Genomic DNA, 16,903 nt, shown 5'->3' with positions numbered 1-16,903 from the left:
TTTTTGGTTTTTCTCCGGTACCAGGAACCGAACTCATGACCTTGCGCTTGCCAGGCAGGCGCTTTTGCCGCTGAGCTAAATCCCCAGCCTCCATTTTTTTTATTTTAAAGAGAAAAGAAAAACAAATAACAAAGACAAAAACAAAACAACACAAAAACTATAGGAAAAGATACAGAATTTCAAAACAAGATGATAGAAAATCTACAATGGTTGTTGTATCACTTATTGTTAGCTTCAAAGTAGTTGCTCAGATTACTAGACACAAGCATGCAAGATTGATCAAAGCCATCTTTATTTTCACTGGGCCTGTGCTGCAGCGTGGAAGGGTCAGGACCCTGGAGGGAGCCCCCCTAAAGCACCCCAGAAGGTGTGGAGAGCACTGCCTATGTAGCAGCTGCAGGGCTGTGATTGGGCCAAGTGGCTGCAGGGCTCTAGGACAGCTACAGCTGCAGGGCAGAGGTCCATTGAGGGCCTGGGATAACAAGCTGTTTGACTGATCGCTGTCCCTCTGGGGAGAAATGGTGCAGCTGAAACCAGGGACTCTTTGGGAAGATTGGCTGTTTGGCACAACAGTTGGGGTTCTGGGATGTTTGGAATGTTCACGATTTCCCCATATACCTCCCTCCCTGATCTTAGCCGTGCCAGGGCGCCCCCGTCTTCACCGAGGCGGCAGCGGCACGTGAGTGGGAGCGGGGGAGGGGCACGACAGGTGGAAGTCCCTCCATTCCTGTAGCACCACCCTGGAGAATGGTCACTAAATAACTAGGGAAGACACAGAGGAAATTGTCCCACCCCCTGGAGGAGGGTGACGGGAAGTCGGGGAGGGGTCAAGTCAGCCTCTGGTCAAGCTCAGGCAAACCAGACTCACCTTTATCGTACTCTGCATTTTCTTTCCAGGACTTTGGCTAGTTTTACTTTCCTTTACCAGAGGGCAGACACTGGTTATGCATCTCTATTTTCTGCAGTGTGTAGCACCGGACTGTCCTAGTGGACACTCATCTGGCAAGTTGTTTGAGACAGGTTCAGGCTGGTCTTGAGCTCACTGTGTAGCCCAGGCTGCCCTTGAACTCACAGCAATTCTCCTGCTTCAGCCTATTTGGTCTGGCTCCCTCTTGCCTAATCGCTTTCCCTAGAAGTTCCCAGAACACTACCTTTATTCAAGTGTCAGTGTTTCAGTTGCTGAAATTGGTACCTATCTGGGAACAGATGTGGAAGAATTGGTTTGGAGAGATTCGAATGGATTCCTGGGGAAGTAAAAGTTGTGAATAGTTTTGGACTTTGTAGCCAATCCAGCTTCTCAGAGATTCACATGGGTAGAGGCCCCCCTCCAACAAATGGGTGCAAATATTCTGGTACAGCAGAAACAACGGTAAATCACTCAGCCCTTTGTTCAAGTTAGGGACCTGTGCACGTTGCCAAACAAGATTGAATGTTTCACTTTCTCCGATTTAACACTTGAGAGAGCGTAAGTAAAAGTGGCTGATACTGTCATTTTTCTAGGCATGCCCACCAAAGGCATTAAGAAATTACTCAGGGAAAAGATAACACGATATATTTCAGGAATGGCTGGCAGCTGGTTTGCAGATATTCTGACTAATGTTAAGCTCAGCTATTCATAGGCTTCGTAATCTTTACATTTCTTTTAGTAAGTCTCCAGATGACTATGACTCTGTCACAGACTAACCACAAAATGGAATTTCTTTAGATCAGGCCACTTTGCATCACACTATGGTCTTCAATTTCTATCATACTCCAAAGACTATGACCAAAGACTAGGATTTAGACACTGTTGGACATGTTTGTTTATGATTGACTTGACTTATGGACATTCCTTTTAAAGGGTATTTCCAATTTTTTGGCATTGTACTGTGGTCTCCCAAGAGTTTTTGTTTTTTTTTAATTTTTAAACTTAAAAATTTATTTGAAGAAAAACATTTCTATATGAGATGGTATTAGTTTATGAAATAATTTAACAATATCAAAACTCCCTGTGTTTATAATTTCCTATATATACTCATTTGTGGTATGACTACATTTAAGCAACATACCGTCTTAGGACTAAAGAAGCAGGACAAAGCTTAACTCTTTGATTTTCAGAAAATCAGTTCATTCGGTCTCTACTCATCGTTACCCTCCAAAAATGGCTAAGTGAAAAGCAATTGCAACTTGTACTTTTATCCATTTAATACAAAATTTGTGCTTGGAAAAGGTGATTTTGTGCCAGGCATGGTGGTGCATGCCTATAATTACAGCACTTGGGAGGCTGAGGCAGGAGGATCACCATGAGTTCTAGGCCGGTCTGGGCTATATAGTGAGACCCTGTCTCAAAAAACCAAAAAATAAAAATAGATAAATAAACCCCCACACACAAAAAAAGAAAACTTGATTTTGTGAATTTAGGTTGAAGTTAGTGCTTCCACACTCCACAACCACTGAAGAAAAAGCTTAAAGAATTTTTAACATTAAGCAATCAAAGTAAAATCAAAAATTTTCACTTAAATCACTGTTTGTTCAGGCATCATTAAAGTGAATACACTGAATTCTACAATATCAAATCATTAAAAACGGTGGGAGGCTGAGACAAAGGAATTTCAAGTTCAAGCCCAGCCTGGGCAATTTGGTGACTTAGAAAGACCCTATCTCAAAAAACAAAAAGGGGCTGTGGATGCGGCCCAGTGCAAAGGCCCTGGGTTCCAGTTCCAGTGTCAGTAAAAAATAAAAAAAAATAAAAAAAATTAAGCAGCTCAAAGAAGCAGAAAAACTGACTCTTTTCAAGTAACTTGATATAATACTTATATTAGTCACATACAAATATCCAAGCCTGCTCTATCTCTGAATTAACTTCTAAAGACAAAGAATGCCAACTGATTTTCCTCCAGAAGTCACTGAAAAGTGTAGGTGATTTTTCTAAACTATATATGAACACAGCCAGTTACTTGTTGTTTCACTTAGGCTTACTGCTACATATGTAGCTACACCAGTGAAACAGAACAGGTTGTATTTTCATATATTTAACTGAAGAAATGTCATTTTTGCTATAATAAGTACTTATAGTATAGAATATAACTGCTTTCCTCAGTTCCTATAATCAGGATTTAATATATGTATACACACATACACAAACAATTACATATATTTCAGGGTTTTGCACAAAGCGTACTGCTCACAGCTGAGCAGAAACAATGGAAAATTAACTGTTGCTGACCTCTACTTAAAGTTGAATTATCAGTAATAATTGCCACACATATTGCCATGTGCCACAAAACACAGACTGAAGTTCATAATACTACATAAACTATGTTCTTTTATACTACATAAATCACATTATTTTACTTATAGTTGGCAGTTATTTAAATTGTGATTTCTAGGATGTGATGACAGAATAAAGATTTTTACTAGAGTCTTTAAAACAGATAAAATTTGAGTCAGATGTGGTGGTATACACCTATAATTCCAGCACACGGAAAGCTGAGGCACAGGACCGCTGCAAGTTCAAGGCCAGGTTGAGCTACACAGAATTTTCAAGGCTGATCTGAACTATACAGTGTGATCTTTGTAGCACAGGCTGGCCTCGAACTCGCAGCGATCCTTCCGCCTCAGCCTCCCTAGTGCTGGGACACAAGGCATCCGCCACCATACCTGGCTAAGACTCCTTTTTTAAGGCTCTCCTGCATTGACTACATTCAAACCTTTACTATGTTATATATTTTTTTTCAGGTCTAATGAGATGAACATGTTTTGGAAGACATTTCTATATTCTTTGTGCTCGTAACAGTTTTCTCCAGAATATGTCTTACTATAATTAAGACAGCATAAATTAGATTGCAAACTCTTGCCACTTGATTCGTCTTTATGTTGTTTGTCTTGAAGAAATACTACTCACGCTCCAGTTACAATTTTGGATTTCCTCATTAGTGTTTTCAGAATGGTAAATGTCTCTTGGTTCAAAAAATTATCTTTGCTTCCTTTCTTTCTCTCTAGCTCAAGTAGGCAAACAACTTCTGCATAGCTCCCATATAGAATCTTTTTTTTCCACCTTCCATAGCCCTTGGCCTTACTCAGCCGATCACACCTGTTTTGGTAAATGGATGCTCTTTGAAACAAATCAGGTAACTCCATGTTCTGAAAGCCCCAATTTGTCCATTTGTGATTTTGATACAATCATAAGGAACTTGTGCAGGATGTTCTCTCTTTGGTAGACGTGTACATTTCTGCCCCATGGATCTATTACAATTTATTGTTAGCGTCTGATCTAGTGTTTTCTTTTCTCCCAGAACTCTATCCATCATACTCATTCTCCACTTAGGTTCCTTTCCCTGTGGGGCCTGAGCATATTGATCCACACCCTCCAGTCTTCTGAATTCTCACCGCTCCAAACTTTCGAGATGATACCTCCATGAACAGAGTCCTTGATGGCCCTGGATGTAATAATCATGAGTCAAATCCTAGTCTCTTTAGACAGGAGAGACAAGAGTTGGTTCTTGTCCCTGCCCATCACCCGTGGCCCTTGGTTGGCCATTTGTAGATCTTTAACCAGGACTGCCGGGAACTGACCCAAGGCTGGAAAATGCAAGAGGGGCTTTGGGTTCCTCCCTGCACACGGAGGTAATTTAAAAATTTACTGTTTTCCTCTGAACCAAGAAACTGGTCTCGCGTTTTTGAAACCGTCCCCCAAGCCCTCCCTCCATGTCACTGCGCAGCGCAGAAGCCCCAAGAGTTTAAAATGTCTGTATACTGCTGTCCTTGTATATCAATCACATTGTGATTAGAATAATAAAACAGAAGAGTTGGAAAGAAAGAAGGAAGGAAAGAAAGAGAGAAAGAAAGAAAAAGAGAAAGAAAGAAAGAAGGAAAGAAAGACAGAAAGAAAGAAAGAAAGAAAGAAAGAAAGAAAGAAAGAAAGAAAGAAAGAAAGGGAGGAAGAAAGAAAGAAAGAAAGAAAGAAAGAAAGAAAGAAAGAAAGAAAGAAAGAAAGGGAGAAAGAAAGAAAGAAAAAGAAAGAAAGTGAGAGAGAGAAAATGGAAAGATATTCCCTGTTCCTGGATAGGCAGGACCAATATTGTCAAAATGGTCCCACTCCCAAAACTGATAGAGTCAGTGCAATCCCAATCAAAATACCAGGCACATTCCTCACACTACTAGAGAAAACAATTCTAAAATTCATATGAATCAGAAGAGACCAAGAACAAGAAAAGTAATCCTGGGGAATAAGAGTAAAGTAGGAGGCATCACAATCCTGGATTTCAAGTTATATTACTTGAAATCTAACCTGGATTTCAAGTTATATTATAAAGTTACTGTGCTTTAAAAAAAAAAAAAAAAAAGTAGCACTGGTAGTGGCACAAAAACAGACATGTGCTTCAGAGGAGCAGAATAGAGGACACAGAAACGGCCTGAGGCACATTCAGCTGTCTGATCTTTGACAAAGAGGCCAAAAACATGTATTGGAGGAAAGATAGCATCTTTAACAAACAGCGCTGCCTATGCATATGCCGAAGATTCAATTTTTTTTTTTTTTTTAATTTTTGAGACAGGGTTTTGCTGTGTAGTTCAGGATGGCTTTGAACTCTCTATGTAGCCCAGGCTGGCCTTGAACTCACTTCGATCCTCCTGCCTCAGCCTCCCAAGTGCTGGGATTACAGGCATGCAAAAGATTGACTCTAGACCCATATCTCTCACCAGATATCAAACTAAAATCAAAATGGATCAAAGATCTAAATTATTAAAACATGAACAATTTACTAGAATATAAAATAGGTAAAACTCTTGAAGGCATAGACATAAGCAAGGACTTCCTGAACAAGACCCAAATTGCACAAGAAATAACATCTAGAATTAATAGAAGCTGTGAGATATTAGAGTGTTTTTGCACAGCAAAAGAAACAACCAATAGAGTGAAGAGACAAACTACAGAATGGGGAAAATCTCTGCCAGCTACTCCTCAGAGGGCTAATATCTAGAATGTGTAAAGAAAAAAAAAATTAGATGCCCCAAAATAAAAGACCCAATCAAAAAAATAGACAACTAAAATAATAAACACTTCTCAGAAGAAGTGCAAATGGCCAATAAAGAAGTGAAAAAATATTCAACATCTCTGGTCATTAAAGAGATGCAAACTAAACCATCACTGAGATTTCACCTTACTCCGGAAAGAATCAGGAAGTCAGGAAGTCAAATAATAACAAATGCTATCATCAGGAAGTCAAATAATAACAAATGCTGGCAAGACTGTGGGGAGAAAAAGGAAGCCTTCCACGTTGTGTGTATGAATGTAGACTAGTAAAACCATTATGGAAATCAGTATGGAGATTTCTCAAAAACTAAAATGAGAAATTTCATTTGACTTAGCTATTTCTGCCTATGTATCTTCCTGAAAGGGTTAAATATATCATATTACAGTGATACAAGCAGACCCATGTTTATAGCAGCACAAGCCATAAGAGATAAATCTTGAAAGTGGCTTATATGGCCATCAACAGATGAATGGATAAAAAACTTGTGGTACTTACTCCCACTACTCTGCTATAAAGAACGATAAATTTGACTCATTTGTAGAAAAATAAATGCACCTTGAGACCATAATGTTAAATGAATTAAATCAGGCACACAAGCTTTAATATCACATGATTTGTCTATATGAGAAACCCAAAGTTTAAATAAAGAGCAAAATAAAACCTAATTAATAGGAAATAAGATCTTTTGCAAAAGGGAAGGAGACAGGAGAGGAAGAGGACATGAAAACAATTAAGATGTGTCACTTACATGTACCAACTTCCCACAATGAATATAATCATTATGTGCTGCAAACATATACTAATAAAAATTCAAATATAAGAAAGAATTAATGAATCAAAGAGTTGGTTCTTTGAAAGAATAAATAAAATTGATAAAGCCCTGGCCAACCTTATCAAAAAAAGGAAAGAAAAAACTCAAATTCATGCAATAAGGAATGAAAAGGATGAAATCACTACAGATCCTGTAGAAATTCAGAAGATCATCAAGTGTTGGTGGTAGAGTGGTGAGCATAGCTGCCTTCCAGAAGATCATCAATACCTACGTCAAAAATCTTTACTCTCGTAGGATGGAAAACACAAAGGAACTTGACAGATTCCTAAATACATATGAATTACCAAAGCTGAATCAAGAAGACATAAAAATCCTGAATAAAACTCAACATCAGCCAACAAAATTGAAAATGTAATAAAAAACTTACCAACAAAGAAAAGCCCAGGTCCTGATGGATTCACCGCTGAATTCTACAAGAAATTTAGAGAAGATGTAATGCCAATTCTTTTCAAACTTCTTAATGAAATTGAAAGCAAAGCAACCCTCCCTAACTCATTCCTGGAGGCAAGTATTACCCTGATACCAAAACCAGAGAAAGACACAACCAAAAAAGAGAACTAAAGGCCAATCTCTCCAATGAACATAGATGCAAAAATTCTCAATAAAATACTAGCTAATAGAATGAAGCAAATTATCAAAAAGATTATACACCATGACCAAGTGGGATTCATCCTAGGAATGCAGGGATGGTTCAATGTATACAAATCAATTGATGTAATACACCATATCAATAGAGCCAAAAATAAAAATCACATGATCATCTCAATAGATGCAGAAAAAGCTTTTGATAAAGCCCAACACTCATTCATGATAAAAGCCTGGGAGAAAATAGGAATAGATGATCTTTACCTCACTGATAAAAGCCATCTATGACAAACCAACAGCCAACATCATACTAAATGGACAAAAACTGAAAGCTATCACTTTAAAATCAGGAGCAAGACAAGGATGTCCATTATCACCACTCTTATTCAATATAATTCTGTAAATATTAGCCAGAGCAATTAGACAAGAGAGAGAAATAAAAGGAATAAGGACAGAAAAGGAAGAAGTGAAATTATCACTATTCACAGATGACATGCTACTCTACATACAAAACCCCAAAAACTCCACCATAAGGCTTCTAGATTTAATAACCAAATTCAGTATCATAGCTGGATACAAAGTGAACACTCAAAAATCAATAGCATTCCTCTACACAAGCAACAAACACACTGAGAGAGAAATTAGGGAAACCACATCTTTCATAATACCATATAAAAAAATGGAATACTTAGGAATCAATCTAACAAAGGAAGTAAAAGATTTATACAGTGATGCTGGGTATATAGCTCAGTGGCACAGCACCTGCCTGGCAAGTGCAAGGTCCTGAGTTTGATTCCTGGTACCAAAAAAACAAAAACAAAAACAAAAAGATCTATACAGTGAAGATGACAGTACTCTGAAAAAAGAGACTGAAGAGGATTTCAGAAAATGGAAAGATATTCCTTGCTCATGGATAGGAAGAACCAACATTGTGAAAATGGCCACACTCCCAAAATTGTTGTACAGATTCAATGCAATCCCAGTTAAAATACCATTAGTATACCTCACAGATCTAAAGAAAATATTCCTAAAATTTATCAGAAACTAGAAGAGGCCTAGAATAGCAAAAGCAATCTTGGCAACAAAGGAAAGGGAGGAGGTATCGCAATCCTTGACTTGAAATTATACCACAAAGCTACATAGCGATAAAATCAGCATGGTCCTGGCAAAAAAAACAGACTTGAGGATCAGTGGAACAGGTTAGAAGATGCAGACACAACTCCAAACACAGTCACCTTATCTTTGAAAAAGGGGCCAAACATGTTTAAAGGAAGAAAAATAGCCTCTTTAATAAATGGTGCTGGAAAAACTGGCTTTCCACACGCCAAAGACTAAAACTAGACCCATGTCTATCACCATGCACTAAACTAAAGTCAAAATGGATGAAAGATATAAATATTAAAACAGAAACACTAAATCTACTGAAAGAGAAAATAGGTAGAAATCTTGAAGACATAGGGGCAGGCAGAGAGTTCATGAACAAAACCCAAACTGCACAGGAAATACTTCAAAGAATCAACAACTGGGATCTAATTTTATTAAAAAGTATTTGCACATTAAAAAGTATAAAAAGTATTTCAAAAGAAATCACTGAGTAAAAAGAAAACCCATGAATTGGAAAAAAATTTTAGCCAACTGTCCTTCAGACAAAGGATTTCTATCTAGAACATATAAAGAATTTTTTAAAAATCAGGCCCCCAAAATTCAAAGACCCAATCCAAAAATGGCCATCTGAGATGAATACATACTTCTCAGATGAAGAAATACAAATGGTAAATAAATATATGGAAAAAATGTTCAGCACCATTGGTTATTTGAGAAATGCAAATTAAAACAACACTGAGATTCCATCTCACCCCAGAAAGAATGGCTGCCATCAAGAAATCAATCAATAACAAATGTTGGAGGGGCTGTAGAGGAAAAGAAACCCTTCTCCACTGCTGGTGGGAGTGTAGACTGGTGAAACCACTGTGGAAATCAGTGTGGAGATTCCCCACAAAGCTAGGATTACAAGTCCCACTTAACCCAGCTGTACCCCTTCTGGGTATTTTTCCAGAAAAACTGAAAACATCACAACACGTCAATATATGTGCACCCATATTTATAGCAGCATAGTTTGTTATAGCTAGATCTTGGAAACAACTCAAATGCCCATCAACTGTGGAATGGTTAAAAAGATGTGGTATTTTATACCATGGAGTACTACTCAGCTATAAAAGAGATAAACTTGAGGCTTTTATAGGTAAATGGATGCAACTAGAGACCATACTCAAAAGTAAAAAAAATCAGACCCGCATTTGTAAACATCATATTGTCTGCCTAGTGTAAGAACCTGAAAGAGAAAATAAAACCCAAAAGGTACAAATAGATATTGTGAAAGGGAAAGAAATTGCTCAGAGGGAAGGAACAACTGGGATGGGGGAAAGGAGAAAAGAAAGAAAGAAGGAAGGAAAAAATATATATATGTATATACAAGGATAGCTGGGATAATTGTATTGCTGATGTCTATTGGTTTATTGAAAGGAACAGTTAATGCTTAAACTTTTTATTCTTGACCGATTTTGCATGCTTATATCTGGTAATCTGAACAACTAATTTGAAGACAACAATAGGTACAATAACAACCATTGTTGAATCCCTACCATCTTGTTTAGTGAAGCTCTATATCATTTCTAATGTTTTTTTAATTACTTTTTATTCTCTTTAATTGTTTGATCAATCTGGCATTCTTACATGTGTGACTTCATTGAAGATAACAATATGTAATATAACAACCACTGTTAATTCCTATCATCTTATTTTGAAATACTATATCATTTTTATTGTTTTTGTGTTTGTCTTTGTTATTGTTTTGTTATTGTTTTTCTCTTTAAAATAAAAAATTTAAATATTCAAATATATATATACATATATGTATATATAATCTTTGAAGGCATAAAATGTATTGCTTGCTATCTAGTATGCTCCCCCCAAATTCTGATAGAGGTCTAATTCTCTGAACTTTGGCATCTATTTCTCTTTTTAGAAGCTGTTAATCTTTGTCTTTAGCAAATGCAAAGTTTATAGCAATGTGCCAAGGTGTGTTTTTACTCACACATAGTAGGGACTTCCTCATGTTCGATATGTGAAGATGTCAGACACTTCTCTCCATTGTAGTGTAGACGGCATATGTTCCCGCTACGTTTCCTCCATTCCTTCTCTGTGACCCTCCCATTCGTTAGATATTGAACTGTAACATCTGAAGAAACCCCACAGTCTGATGGCTTTGAATATTAAGACTCCTAGTACCTGACACATTTGAAAACATCCTGGAGAACCAACTCAGCAGAGCTAAGTGTTTCTCGAAGTGACCACACTGACATGGGTGTATCAGTGGACTGGCTTATCTGAAAATGTTAATTGACAAGCCCAGTAATGCTCTGGGAGGACTGTTGGGGAAGAGATTGATGCCTTGAGTTCTCAGATGATTGAAATGTAGCTGTGTCGTTCACTGTAAATCTTGCTATTTGATGTCTTCCCCATTGTAATCATTTGTAAAGTGTGTACTCATTAACATAATCACTGGACCAGTACTGGTCAATATAACTGTCTTGCCGTAAAGGGTCACTAGACCCTTGGCTGGGATATTGTGGTTCTTCACACATCAGAGTTTCTAAGTCAATATTACCACTTCTTCCTTGACTACATAGCACTGGCTGATGAGGATAATGACTCTGACTTTTTCTGCCCTTTGGAGATTTATTAGTTTAGGGCCTGGGGATTTAGCTCAGCATCACAGCGCCTGCCTGGCAAGCGCAAGGTCATGAGTTCAATTCCTGGTACCAGGGGGGAAAAAAAGAAGAAAAAAAGATTTATTAGTTTAAATTAATACCAATATTAAGTAGAGAAGCTATTTGGTAATATGATCTACCTAAAAATTAGTAGTATTCATTGATTATGTTGTCATTAACATAAACACTACAAGGCAGGAAAAGTAGAAAGCTCAGTTTCTAGATGGATTGAATAAAGCTGACTTCAAACTGTCCCAAAATAAGTGCCAGTTCTTTATTGAGCAGAACAATAACCTGGGAGGGGAGTTTCAGTAACAAATGGGAGAAGAGGGGGATGTTATGATATGTCAACTAAATGACAATGTATTGCTGTGCAAGCAAGCTGCAGGATTGTACAAACGGTTTACTTAACAGGCAGCTTCTCAGAAAGCCTTAAAAAGCACTGATGCCTGGGCTTCCAGACGAAGTCTCAGGAGGCATGGTTTTGCAACCAAAGTCATTATTTCTCAATCACTTAATATACTGTCAGTGTTCAGAACCAGTGATTTAGGACATTGTGAATATTACAAATTAATATCCAAGGATACAAATCCAATCAGAACCTGGTTTATGTGAAAAGCTCATTAAGCCAACAGCCCTGCATAGTTGTCACTTACATAAGAGACAGAATATTGAGTTAGTCGCTGCTTGGAGAAACAGAAGCTAGTAATTTCTGGGCAAATGAAATGGTAAGCAGAACAAAAAGTTAGACAAATCACTGCACAGTTCCACATTCGAGAGCTGTCTATCACACAGCAGATTTTATGCCATTACGTCCAAGTAGTAACTTGATAGGCTAATGAGCAACACAACAAAAAAATCATTCTCTTAAGATTACATAAAGTAATTGGTGCTGTGAGGAAGTGATTACAGATACGGATATAAATATTTTAGAGAGAGGAGAACAGCTTCTTTGCAACATTCATTCTGAATGTAGCACGAAGAGGAAATGTCAGGAAATCATTAATGTGCTGTGTCCTAGAAAAGAGGCCTATGCCCCATGGGAACGCTGTCTTGTTAGTCCATACCCAAACAATCAGGAAGTTGTTCTTACTTGTTAGTCAAGCATGGAGCCCTATGCACTGGGATAGCTCTCCACACACAGAGGCAGAACACAGGTCCCAAACACCCAAACCTGGAGACACGGGAGGAGCCCCTCGCCGATGCAGAACGCTTTGTTAAGGTAATGAATGAGGAATCCCTGGTAGACTTTTGGCTCTGCGTTAGAAGGAATAAGTCCTCTTAGAAACATCATTCTCATACAGCGTATCAAAGTTCTCAAAGGCAGAATTTTGAGCTACTTCAGAAGTAGAGATCAGGAATTTCAATGAACACCATTCATGGCCCCAAAATGAGACATTGCAATGGAGGCTTGCATGGGTAAGCGCAGAACATGTAGGAGAAAAGTAACACCATTCCAGGGTACTCCATCCAGCTCTTCAAGGTGAACATTATCGGGTTAAGATTCAGTATCCCTTAGCTACTGTGAACAGATGAGGTCTGCAATCTCCCAAAAGAGTGTACAGCAAAGGCTAAACAAAAGAAGCAAATGATATGATTTCAGGACTCCAGGAGGATCAAAACCCTCTCACAGAATGTGAGATTCTCTGAGGGCTAAGACCAAGATCTTCTCTGGGCGGCCTGTATTTATTCAGTCATCAGAGCACCACCACCAACACTGTGCATGCGTTCTCCTTTCTCCAAACCCTCATCAGCATTTCTTATTTCCTGTCTTTTTAAGAGCAGGCACCCTGACAGGTGTGAAGTGATGTCCTACTGTGGTTTCATTTACTTTTCTTGAGGAGTAGTGATGCTGGGAGTTTTTTTCATGTACTGATTGGCATTTTATTTCTTTGCTGGAAAAGTCCTTTGCCCTTTTTCTATTATTGAGTAAAGTTCTTTTTATATTTTAGATATTAGTCCTTTACCAGATAAATAGTTTGGAAATACTTTCTTCCATGCCATAGATTACCTTTTTGTTTTCTTAACCATTTCTTTCCTTTGCTGTGTAGAGCCTTTTTAGTTTGATCAAATCTCTCTTATTTTTACTTTTAACTGGTTATGATTTTGGTGCCACACTCAAAAACATCAAGATCACCATCAAGAAGCTTTACTCTCTGTGTTTTTTTGTAGTATAAGGGAAGGGCCCAATTTGATTCCTTTGCAGGTGGGTATCCAGATCCAAACACCATTTACTGAGGAGCACATCTTTTCCCCTTTGTCTATTCTTGGCACCCAAATCAAAGATTAATTCATCACCTATGGTTGGGTTTATTTCTAGGCTCTCAATCCTGCTTCACTGGTCTATACGTCTGTTTTTATGCCTGCCCACACTGTTCTAACTCTGTATTGTATTTTGAAATCAGGAAATGTGATGCCTCCCGCTTTATTCTTTCTGTAGATTGCTTTGGCCCATTGTGCTCTCGTTCTCCAGTATCTTGGGGAGGGGAGGAAAAGAATCATAAGTTCCTAATGGATTCTGTTTAATTACCACTTTTGAAACCTGGTTCTTTTTTTTTTTTTTTTTTTCGGTTTTTCTCCAGTACCAGGAACCGAACTCACGACCTTGCGCTTGCCAGGCAGGCGCTTTTGCCGCTGAACTAAATCCCCAGCCCTAATTACCACTTTTAATGACTAACAAATTAAGTTCACTGCACATTACTCTGTATGTAATTCTCATTCTGTAGTGTCAATTTAGCCATTCTTCAGTAGGGGCCTGACTTAATTGTCTGTAAAAGGCCACCATTTAGGCCAATATACTATTGTGAGATTATACGGTTTTTTGTTTTTTTAGTCTCAACACTTTTATGAACTCTTGGGCTTAGTTTTTGGTCTGATTTGGTTCCTTTTTTCTCTGTAGGAGGGAGAACTACACATGATGTGTGAGTTTCGCTGATCTGTAATCACTGATTCTTTTTCTCTGTGGTACTTAGGAGCATCTAGCTAACAGCCTATTGGAAGCATATGCAACACTGCTATGTCATCAGTCCATGATCCTGGCCATAAACTCCAGGTATGGAAACTGTAATGCTCTCTTACTTCACTAATTCAATATCTTGAAAATATTTTTAAAGCATAAGCCAGGTGTGGTGGGACATGCTTGTAATCCCAGAATTCAGGAGGCTGAGGCAGAAGGATGGTTGTGAGTTTGAGGTCGAACCTGGGCTACCTAGTGAATTCAAGGCCAGCCTAAACTGCAGAGCAAGACACTGTCTTTTTGAGACCCTGTCTCAAAAAAATTAAACAAACAAAAAGACACAGTTGTGAAAAATAAAAAATTACTCCAAATTCTACCATCTTAATTTAGCAACTATTATTTCCTTCTTATGTTCTTTCCCAGTCTTTCTGTATTACATAGGTAAGCAGATTATCCTTCTAAGTGACGATGGGCAGGTTTACTTGCCATCAATTTGAAGATGCATCTCAATATCAGAAACACTAAGCTGGGCATGGTGGTGCATGCCAATAATCCCAGTACTTAGGAGGCTAAGTCAGGAGGATTGCTGTGAGTTCAAGACCAGCCTGGACTAAAAGTGAGCTCAAGGCCAGCCTGAACTGCGTAGCAAGACACTGTCTCAAAAAGACAGACAGACAGACAGGCAGACAGGCAGAAAGAAAGAAAGCAAGAAAGCAAGAAAGCAAGAAAGCAAGAAAGCAAGAAAGAAAGAAAGAAAGAAAGAAAGAAAGAAATGGAAAGGGAAAGAAGAAGGACTAAAATTCCAAAAAACATGATGTCATTGGTCAGAGAAAGTGTGCCAGCAATACAGTTCACCTGTCTAAAGCTTACTGTGGGTTTGTGAACTTGATGGGAATGTTTATGACTTCTCAATAACTGATTGTGGATTATACTTACAAAGAAGTTCTTTATATTTAAAGCATCATTGTTAAAAGAACACTTAAGACCCATGTATCATAGAAAACCAAAAGCTGCACCACAATATCTAGAATACACTTTCTAATCATTAAGTCAATAAACTTAGATTACCTTTTAAGTCTGATAAATTTAATAATTATATATCTTTTTCTTTGCAGCTCTGTGGATCCCTTACAACAATACGACACCCAGTTGGAGATCATAAAATCATCTTTTAAAATGATATTTGGCCTACCGAGTTTTGACGAAGGAACAGTTCGGACCAGTGGTGAGGATGCCGAGGAACTGGAGGTGTGATCTTTCTTGCTTACTCCTGAGATGACACTGTGGTGTACAGAGGCAGACCTGCAGGATGTGTCTTCCTGGGCCGCAGTCCTTGCGTTCCTTCTCCGCTTCGTGTCTTCTCCTTCTCTTGTCTTAGGTTGAACAGATTAATAAGATTTTTCAGCCCTGACTCATGCCCTTGAATTCCTATGTGAATTCTATGCCTGACAGAATATAATAAATTGCATAATGTTTACAGGAACAAATGGGTGAAGATATATTTGGTTAATTGTCTTTACAAAGGGCAGGGAGTTTACCGGAAAGTACAGCCAAAAATGTAAAATAGAAAAAAAGGAGAGGGGGAATCTAGGCAGAGAAGTGCTGACGTAGGAAGAGTCCCATAGTAAGATGAGGAAGGAAGCCGGGCATGGTGGCGCATGCCTGTAATCCCAGCATTCGGGAGGCTGAGGCAGGAGGATCGTTGCGAGTTCGAGACCAGCCTGGGTTACAAAGTGAGCTCAAGGCCAGCCTGAACTGCATAGTGAGACCCTGCTTCAAAAAGACCAAAAAAAAAGAGGGAAGTATGTGATCTCTGTTTCCTCAGCATTGCAGCCCAGTGCACTTGGTCTCTACGCTGGGGAAGCAGACAATCCACGGCATACAGTATTGGGTGAGGCATTATCCACAGAGCCACCTCTCTCTTACTTTCGGAATGTAGGGAGAACTTAGGGTACTGGGATGAAAAACTCTACACATCAGATAAAATTTACTGAAGGCTGACAGGCTGGCTTTGCAAATATTTTTGTATTTCAGATTTTATATAAAAATATTTTAAGTCTGCTCGAGGACACTCTTCTGATCTTAGTATCTAAAGACCTCTACAAACTGCAGATCTTAAAGGTACAGTAAAGGGGAAACAAGCAGTGTCGTTTGCCATACATATAAAGAACCCTCTATGCTTCACTTATTTCCAATTTTCCATATATCCATCTCCTTTAAGTGTTTGATACGTGAAACCTTTTCTACACTTCCAGTGGAGTAAAATTACTCACAGAACAGAATCACTTCCTTTATCTGAAATATCAAACCAGACTTTGAAGAAATCAGTGTGAGAGGACATCAGCAGATGTTGAGAGGCTGAGTCTTGTGTGGCAGTGTCTGGGTAAACACAGGATGGGGCAGCAGAGGATGGGATTGGACTGAACTATCTCCAAGTCCACATGACAACGAACCACACTGTGATGTGATGGAAATTTTTAAAAATTAAAATCAACTAAACTGGGTATGGTGGGGCACACCTATAATCCCAGTACTCTGAAGGCTGAGGCAGGAGGATTGTTTTGAGTTCAAGGCCAGGCTGGGCTACAAAGTGAGTTCAAGGCCAGCCTGAACTGCATAGGGAGATCCTGTCTCAAAAAAACAAGAAAAAAAAAATTTTAAATCAACTAGTAGTCTGACACATATTAGGACAAAATAAGATCATGCAAACCGGGCGTGGTGGCGCAGGCCTATAATCCCAGCACTC

The 16,903-nt window shown here is 38.6% G+C and overlaps 1 protein-coding gene across 4 annotated transcripts in view; it reads left to right on the top strand.

The window, feature by feature from the left end:
* Mroh9 (maestro heat-like repeat family member 9) overlaps nt 1-16,903 on the top strand; it is an 81,529-nt gene that overhangs the window by 4,512 nt on the left and 60,114 nt on the right. For 3 of the 4 annotated variants that reach the window (XM_005391717.2, XM_005391718.1, XM_013517641.1), the window contains exons 4-6: nt 14,174-14,253; nt 15,273-15,405; nt 16,192-16,278. In XM_005391717.2, the coding sequence (XP_005391774.1) occupies nt 14,174-14,253; nt 15,273-15,405; nt 16,192-16,278 (300 nt within the window). Of the gene's footprint in view, nt 1-14,173; nt 14,254-15,272; nt 15,406-16,191; nt 16,279-16,903 lie in introns of those variants that run through there. The other variant, XM_005391719.2, reaches the window with a different exon arrangement.

Source organism: Chinchilla lanigera, unplaced genomic scaffold, assembly GCF_000276665.1.
Source record: "Chinchilla lanigera isolate Chin_1 unplaced genomic scaffold, ChiLan1.0 scaffold00041, whole genome shotgun sequence".
NCBI classification, from domain to species: Eukaryota; Metazoa; Chordata; class Mammalia; order Rodentia; family Chinchillidae; genus Chinchilla; species Chinchilla lanigera.
This window is presented reverse-complemented; position numbering and strand designations above follow the sequence as displayed.